Consider the following 8710-nt stretch of genomic DNA (forward strand, 5'->3'; position numbering starts at 1 on the left):
CTATAAATAGATTACAGAAACTGATAAATGATAGCTGGGCCTCAGTCATTTACGGCCCATTAAAACCGACTCTGCAGAGACGATTTTTCTATAAATAGATTACAGAAACCGATAAATGATAGTTGGGCCTCAGTCATTTACGGCCCATTAAAACCGACTCTGCGGAGACGATTTTTCTATAAATACAGAGCTTAGGGCATCGAAATCCCTCTTTGCTCGTTCCTCTCATCGCGAAGAGACGAGAGAAATCCAGATCTGGTCGTCTCCAAAAAAAAACCAAACGAAAAAAAAAAAATTAGCTCAAGTAGACTGTTAACTTACTCATTTGAAAGAAAGGGAAACACCAATTGGGGTTTAATTTCAATTTGAATCCTCCTCTTTCAATCCACGTTCTAGGGTTCTCGATTCTTTCGAATCCGTCTTTGATCGGAGCTCCGCCGCCATGGATACGCGGTTCCCGTTCTCTCCGGCCGAGGTCTCCAAAGTCCGTGTGGTCCAGTTTGGGATTCTCAGCCCCGATGAGATCGTAATCCTCCTTTCTCTAGCTTATTACTCCGCCCTCAATTAGAGGGGGAAGTGTGTAGTAATGGAGTTGATAGGCTAATGGAATTTTTATTTTGCAGAGGCAAATGTCTGTTATACACGTGGAGCATAGCGAGACAACGGAGAAGGGAAAACCTAAGGTGGGAGGGTTGAGTGATACTCGGCTTGGAACGATTGATAGGAAGGTGAAGTGTGAGACTTGTATGGCTAACATGGCTGAGTGCCCTGGGCATTTTGGGCATCTTGAGCTCGCTAAGCCTATGTATCACGTTGGTTTCATGAAGACCGTGTTGAGTATCATGCGTTGTGTTTGCTTCAACTGCTCCAAGATCCTAGCTGATGAGGTGTGAACGAATGTCAATATGTGATTATGATTATTAGAGAGGGAGGATAGATTGGAACTGTATGAGTATTTTTTTAATCCAATTTGTTTGTTTTTTTTTCGTGAAGGATGAGCATAAGTTTAAGCAGGCCATGAAGATTAAGAATCCCAAGAATAGGCTTAAGAAGATTCTGGATGCTTGCAAAAACAAGACCAAGTGTGAAGGTGGTGATGACATTGATGATGTTCAGACCCAAGACACAGACGAGCCTGTGAAGAAAAGCCGTGGTGGATGTGGTGCAACGCAACCTAAGATCACTATTGAGGGAATGAAGATGATTGCAGAGTTTAAGGTTACAAAGAAGAAAAACGATGAGATAGACCAGCTTCCCGAGCCTGCAGAAAGGAAACAAACACTTGGTGCTGACAGGGTTCGTCTCTTTTCTTTCCATTTCTAATGTACCATTTCCCTTCATGTTTGGGGTAATCTGATGGCATGTGAAATTCTTGCAGGTTTTGAGTGTTTTAAAGAGGATTAGTGATGAGGATTGTCAGCTCTTAGGGTTCAACCCTAAGTATGCTCGGCCTGACTGGATGATTCTAGAAGTCCTTCCTATTCCTCCACCCCCTGTTAGACCATCTGTTATGATGGATGCCACTTCCAGGAGTGAGGCAAGTCTGGCTTTTCTTTACCGAATAAAAAAGTTGCTTAGCTCCTAGTGGTGATTTAGTCTGACGGGAAAATATTATCTTCATTTTCGACTATGCCAACTGATTGTGTCTCGCCTTGTTCATGCTTCTTGTTGATGCAGGATGACTTGACTCATCAGCTAGCTATGATTATTCGGCACAACGAGAACTTGAAAAGACAGGAAAAGAACGGAGCCCCAGCTCACATTATTTCAGAGTTTACACAACTCCTGCAGTTTCATATAGCAACCTATTTTGATAATGAGCTGCCTGGACAGCCAAGAGCTACTCAAAAATCAGGGAGGCCTATTAAATCAATTTGTAGTAGGCTGAAGGCAAAGGAAGGCAGGATCAGGGGAAATTTGATGGGAAAACGTGTGGATTTCTCGGCACGTACTGTTATTACACCAGATCCAACAATAAACATCGATGAACTTGGTGTACCGTGGAGTATTGCCCTGAATCTCACATACCCAGAAACAGTTACTCCATACAACATTGAGAGGTTAGTATGTTTGGCGTTTATTTTATATAAAGAGAGTCTTCCTCCATGTTTTGTTGACAATATTTCATTGGCAGATTGAAGGAGCTTGTTGATTATGGACCACATCCTCCACCTGGCAAGACTGGGGCGAAATATATCATTCGAGATGATGGCCAGAGACTAGATCTTCGGTACCTTAAGAAGAGCAGTGATCATCATTTGGAACTTGGATACAAAGTGGAGAGGCACTTAATTGATGGCGATTTTGTTCTTTTCAATCGTCAACCAAGTCTGCACAAAATGTCTATCATGGGTCACAGGATTAGGATCATGCCATATTCCACCTTCCGTCTGAATTTGTCTGTCACCTCTCCTTACAATGCTGATTTCGATGGGGATGAGATGAACATGCACGTACCACAGTCATTCGAGACCAGAGCCGAGGTGTTGGAGCTGATGATGGTTCCTAAATGTATAGTCTCTCCTCAGGCAAATCGGCCTGTGATGGGTATTGTGCAGGATACCCTTCTAGGATGCCGTAAAATCACAAAAAGAGATACCTTTATTGAGAAGGTAATCATTTCTTTAGCGATTACTTGCTGTAGTTCTCTCTGTGTTAATTAAAAGTAACCTAATTCCTCTGCTGATATCTTTTCCATGTACAGGATGTATTCATGAATACGCTTATGTGGTGGCAAGACTTCGATGGGAAAGTTCCAGCTCCTACAATTCTGAAGCCACGACCTCTTTGGACTGGCAAACAAGTCTTCAATCTTATCATACCAAAGCAGATAAATCTGTTCAGGTACTCTGCTTGGCACTCAGATGCAGAGACTGGATACATAACGCCAGGGGATACCCAAGTGAGAATTGAAAGAGGAGAACTTCTTGCCGGAACTCTCTGCAAAAAGACCCTTGGTACCGGTAATGGGAGTCTCGTTCATGTTATTTGGTAAGTTGCTGCATCCTGTTCACTTGACACCAAAAAATTAACATCAAGATATTGCAGTGTTGATCGTGGTTTGTTTACATTTTTCTTTTCTTGGTTTATAGGGAAGAGGTTGGTCCTGATGCAGCTAGGAAGTTCCTCGGTCATACTCAATGGCTGGTCAACTACTGGCTTCTGCAGAATGGTTTTACCATTGGAATCGGTGATACTATTGCTGATTCGCAAACAATGGAGAAAATTAATGAGACTATTTCTTGTGCAAAAACCGCCGTGAAAGACCTTATCCGTCAGTTCCAGGAAAAGAAATTAGATCCTGAACCGGGGCGAACTATGACAGAGACTTTTGAGAACAGAGTTAACCAGGTACGTTAATGTCTTGATAATAATTTTCATTTGGTGCGTGTCTGATATGAATGACTCCTTATTAAGCTAAAAGCAAGTAACCGTAGTTCATTAGGAATAATCATGGTTTAGTTACTTTATCCTTTGTCTATGAGAGAGGTTGAGATTTGTTAGCGAGAGGAAGAGAGAATTGTAACAAAGATCTCTGTATTTCGTTAATCATAAGCGCTCTTCTTTATTGATCTTTGTCATTTACAACGTTTGATAACCTAAACGTATCAGTGTCACTGAGTTTCTTACGTATTCTGACTCATAAACTGCTCTTGTAGGTTTTGAATAAAGCTCGTGACGATGCTGGAAGTAGTGCTCAAAAGAGTTTAGCAGAAACCAATAACCTGAAGGCCATGGTGACAGCAGGATCCAAAGGAAGTTTCATCAATATTTCTCAGATGACAGCGTGTGTTGGTCAGCAAAATGTGGAAGGGAAGCGGATCCCATTTGGATTTGATGGCCGGACGTTACCGCATTTCACCAAAGATGACTATGGTCCTGAAAGTCGTGGGTTTGTCGAGAATTCATACTTGCGTGGGCTGACTCCTCAAGAGTTCTTTTTCCATGCCATGGGAGGAAGGGAAGGTCTTATTGATACTGCCGTGAAGACATCAGAAACTGGATACATTCAGAGGCGATTGGTCAAGGCTATGGAGGATATTATGGTCAAGTATGATGGGACAGTCAGAAACTCGTTGGGTGATGTCATTCAGTTTCTCTATGGGGAAGATGGTATGGATGCTGTGTGGATAGAATCTCAGAAGCTGGATTCCTTGAAAATGAAGAAAGCAGAGTTTGATAGGACGTTCAAGTACGAGATTGACGACGAGAACTGGAATCCTACATACCTAAGTGATGAACATCTTGAGGACTTGAAAGGGATCAGGGAGTTGCGTGATGTATTTGATGCAGAATATCAGAAGCTCGAGGCTGATAGATTTCAACTCGGGACTGAAATTGCTACAAATGGTGATAGCACTTGGCCATTACCTGTGAACATCAAGAGGCATATCTGGAATGCACAGAAGACTTTCAAGATTGACTTGCGCAAGATTTCGGATATGCACCCTGTTGAGATTGTTGATGCAGTTGATAAATTACAGGAGAGGCTGTTGGTGGTTCCTGGTGAAGATGGATTGAGTGTAGAAGCACAGAAAAATGCCACACTGTTCTTCAACATTTTGCTTCGAAGCACTCTTGCTAGTAAAAGGGTTTTGGAGGAATACAAGCTCAGCCGTGAGGCTTTTGAGTGGGTTATTGGTGAGATAGAGTCAAGGTTCTTACAGTCGCTTGTAGCTCCCGGGGAAATGATCGGTTGTGTTGCTGCTCAGTCAATTGGAGAGCCTGCTACGCAGATGACTTTGAATACTTTCCATTATGCTGGTGTCAGTGCGAAGAATGTTACACTCGGTGTTCCCAGGCTGCGAGAGATTATTAACGTCGCTAAAAGGATTAAAACACCTTCCCTATCTGTCTACCTCACACCAGAAGCTAGCAAATCAAAAGAGGGGGCTAAAACTGTTCAGTGCGCTTTGGAATATACTACTCTCAGGAGTGTCACTCAAGCTACGGAGGTTTGGTATGACCCGGATCCGATGAGTACCATTATCGAAGAAGATTTTGAATTTGTGAGGTCCTACTATGAAATGCCAGATGAAGATGTCTCTCCAGATAAAATATCTCCTTGGCTGCTTCGTATTGAGTTGAATCGTGAAATGATGGTTGACAAGAAGTTGAGTATGGCAGATATAGCAGAGAAGATCAACCTGGAGTTTGATGATGACCTGACCTGCATATTTAATGATGACAATGCGGAGAAACTGATCCTTCGGATCCGGATTATGAATGACGAGGGAGCCAAAGGAGAAGCGCAAGATGAATCAGCTGAAGATGATGTTTTCCTTAAAAAGATTGAGAGCAACATGCTGACAGAAATGGCGCTCAGGGGCATTCCAGACATCAACAAGGTGTTCATTAAGCAGGTTAGAAAAAGCAAGTTTGATGAGGATGAAGGATTCAAGACATCGGAGGAGTGGATGTTAGATACAGAAGGCGTTAATCTGCTGGCTGTTATGTGCCACGAAGATGTGGATCCAAAGAGGACAACAAGCAATCACTTGATTGAGATTATTGAAGTTCTTGGAATTGAAGCAGTTCGTCGTGCTTTGTTGGATGAGCTTCGAGTTGTGATATCCTTTGATGGCTCTTATGTGAATTACCGCCATCTTGCCATATTGTGTGATACAATGACCTATCGAGGTCATCTGATGGCGATCACTCGACATGGTATCAACAGAAATGATACTGGGCCTCTGATGAGGTGCTCATTTGAAGAAACTGTCGATATTCTGCTGGATGCTGCAGCTTATGCTGAGACAGACTGCTTGCGTGGTGTTACCGAAAATATTATGCTCGGCCAGCTTGCACCTATTGGAACAGGAGACTGCGAACTCTATCTGAATGATGAGATGCTGAAGAATGCAATTGAACTTCAGCTCCCTAGCTATATGGATGGACTGGAGTTTGGAATGACTCCTGCTCGCTCACCAATGTCAGGAACTCCTTATCATGAAAGCATGATGTCCCCAAACTACCTCCTGAGTCCAAATATGCGGTTGTCTCCAATGTCAGATGCTCAGTTTTCTCCATATGTTGGTGGAATGGCGTTTTCTCCTTCTTCATCTCCAGGCTACAGCCCATCTTCTCCTGGTTACAGTCCTACTTCTCCTGGTTACAGTCCGACTTCACCTGGATACAGTCCGACTTCTCCTGGCTATAGTCCCACTTCTCCCACGTACAGTCCTAGTTCTCCTGGCTATAGCCCAACTAGCCCTGCTTATTCTCCAACAAGTCCTTCATATTCTCCCACCTCCCCTAGCTACAGCCCAACGTCTCCTAGCTATAGCCCAACGTCTCCAAGCTACAGTCCAACGTCTCCAAGCTACAGCCCAACATCCCCGAGTTACAGTCCAACTTCACCTGCTTACAGTCCAACTTCTCCTGCATACAGCCCAACGTCACCTGCATACAGCCCTACCTCTCCATCTTACAGTCCAACTTCACCATCTTACAGTCCGACATCGCCTTCTTACAGCCCTACTTCACCCTCCTACAGTCCAACATCTCCTTCTTACAGTCCTACTTCACCTGCATACAGCCCTACATCTCCTGGGTACAGCCCTACATCTCCAAGCTACAGTCCAACGTCTCCTAGTTACGGTCCGACGTCTCCAAGCTACAACCCTCAGTCTGCTAAATACAGTCCATCTCTGGCTTACTCCCCTAGCAATGCAAGACTATCACCAGCTAGCCCTTACAGTCCTACATCTCCAAACTACAGGTCAGTAGTAATCTGCTCTGTAGTGTTTTTTTTTCTACCACTGTGAAGCTGTTATAATCCCTTGTCGTTTCTTTATTTTGTTAACTATTCATAAAAAAATTTACTCTGCAGCCCTACATCACCATCGTACTCACCCACATCTCCATCGTATTCACCATCAAGTCCAACATACAGTCCCAGCAGGTTCGGTTTTTACCCACTTGAATCTGTTGTATGCATCGCTGTCATTTAGACTAACTTCACCAACTACATTTTCTTTGGCATTTGGGTTCTGCAAAGTTGTTGTTTCTTATTGTTGAATCTGTCTCAGTCCACAGATTTTCTGTTGTGTGCGTCGATGACATTTAGAATAACTTTACCAACTACATTTTCTTTGGCATTTGGGTTCTGCCAAGAAGTTGTTTCTTATTGTTGAATCTGTCTCAGTCCACAGATTTTCTGTAGTGTGCGTCGATGACATTTAGAATAACTTTACCAACTACATTTTCTTTGGCATTTGGGTTCTGCCAAGAAGTTGTTTCTTATTGTTGAATCTGTCTCAGTCCACAGATTTTCTGTAGTGTGCGTCGATGACATTTAGAATAACTTCACCAACTACATTTTCTTTTGCATTTGGATTCTGCAAAAGTGTAACTGAGTTGTTCTTTTTGTTGAAATCTGTCTCAGCCCATACAGCTCAGGAGCAAGCCCTGACTACAGCCCAAGCGCAGGTTACTCACCAACACTTCCTGGTTATTCACCCTCATCCACCGGTCAGTATACACCACATGAGGGTGATAAAAATGACAAGACTGGAAAAGATGCCGGCACGGATGATAAAAGCAAGCCTTGAAAGGAATTCAAACGTGTAGGTAACGTTTAAATCTCTTGGAACCATTGGATTTAGAACTCGATAGTAGCTTGCTCACAAACCGGAGCCATCACATGTTATTTCTTGTAACCAGAAGCAGCAGTGGATGATGCTGTGAGATAGAACGAAGAAACCGTTTCAAAGTCGTCTCCTTTGTGACAGTTTTCTTTCTAAGTAGTTCCTCTATGTCGTGCTTTGTATAAATTGTTCTAAACTTTTTCATAAAGCTACCCATCATGGATCCAAAAGAGAACAATATGAACATCATAGTCTTTGGTCTTTTCTGTCTGGTTGTTGAGTTCTTGTCTTGTTGGATTTCAGAAACTTAAAACATATTTAACTGTTTTCAAATATTACCATGACTATGCAATTTTTTTTAAACATTGTTGTGCTTTATTTTTAAAATGGATATATGCATAATCAAGCATAAAAAACTATTAGTAAGAGTTTGCAGAGTATCTCACAAAAAATAATAGTATTGTTTTGGAGATCAATTGGTCTAGTTCCTTTCAGTTTGGAGATTCATTAATTGCATTTGGGACAACAAAATCCTACTATATAAAAAGGACTAAATCCCTCCTTTATAAGCCATGTCACATGGGCAAAATATTGTGAACCAACCAAAATGCCATGTCATCCGGATTGGGCTTGAGTTAAAAAAAGCTATTTTCGAAGCCCATTCGACCCATTTCAAAGCCCATTTCCGAGCCACTCTCTCATAAGCATAATCCCGTGTTCTAAACATCCCGTGTTAAATTTTTTTAAACACTCATATCTTAGAAATAGTTTAGAAAATATCTTTATATAAATATTTTTTTCTTGAATAATATTTAATTATAAATTTTTGTATCTTTTTAACTTTTATAATAAAAATATTGTTTTCAGATAGCAACAAAATATATATAAGAATTAACTTATTTTTAAAATTTTTGATAATTTTATTATATTATTTTAAAATCAATTATTTAATATTAATATAACATATAAATTTTATATGATTAAAATAAAATTCATTTTTAATTATATATAAAATTCATTAAGGGTATTATTTTAATTAACACATTAGCGAATCAGTTAGAAATTAATAATAAATCAATAACCTATCTAAAAGTCTAAAACCTAATAAAATATGAAAAATA

General features: G+C 41.1%; 1 protein-coding gene across 4 annotated transcripts; it reads left to right on the forward strand.

The window, feature by feature from the left end:
• Window positions 1-197: 197 nt before the first annotated feature.
• Window positions 198-7954, forward strand: LOC103834927 (DNA-directed RNA polymerase II subunit 1). 4 transcript variants are annotated; one of them, XM_009111017.2, is made up of 12 exons: window positions 198-526; window positions 624-887; window positions 994-1296; window positions 1379-1537; window positions 1678-2060; window positions 2135-2612; window positions 2705-2991; window positions 3093-3351; window positions 3660-6721; window positions 6833-6904; window positions 7388-7572; window positions 7666-7952. In XM_009111017.2, exons 1-11 carry the CDS (start codon window positions 443-445, stop codon window positions 7551-7553), a joined length of 5517 nt encoding a protein of 1838 aa, XP_009109265.1. In that variant the 5' UTR covers window positions 198-442; the 3' UTR covers window positions 7554-7572; window positions 7666-7952. The 4 variants fall into 4 exon arrangements, with proteins under 4 accessions (XP_009109265.1, XP_009109267.1, XP_009109266.1 ...); XM_009111019.3 differs by having other exon boundaries at window positions 215-526; window positions 7672-7954; XM_009111018.3 differs by having other exon boundaries at window positions 215-526; window positions 7388-7568; window positions 7666-7954.
• Window positions 7955-8710: the final 756 nt, after the last annotated feature.

The sequence above is a fragment of the Brassica rapa genome, chromosome A08, assembly GCF_000309985.2.
Source record: "Brassica rapa cultivar Chiifu-401-42 chromosome A08, CAAS_Brap_v3.01, whole genome shotgun sequence".
NCBI classification, from domain to species: Eukaryota; Viridiplantae; Streptophyta; class Magnoliopsida; order Brassicales; family Brassicaceae; genus Brassica; species Brassica rapa.

Bases quoted from the DNA above. Each gene is read 5' to 3' on its own strand.
- LOC103834927 (XM_009111017.2), top strand. From the start codon at position 443: ATGGATACGCGGTTCCCGTTCTCTCCGGCCGAGGTCTCCAAAGTCCGT. The intron at 1,297-1,378 runs GTTCGTCTCTTT...AAATTCTTGCAG, and splicing joins AAACACTTGGTGCTGACAGG to GTTTTGAGTGTTTTAAAGAG. The intron at 1,538-1,677 runs GCAAGTCTGGCT...TTGTTGATGCAG, and splicing joins ATGCCACTTCCAGGAGTGAG to GATGACTTGACTCATCAGCT.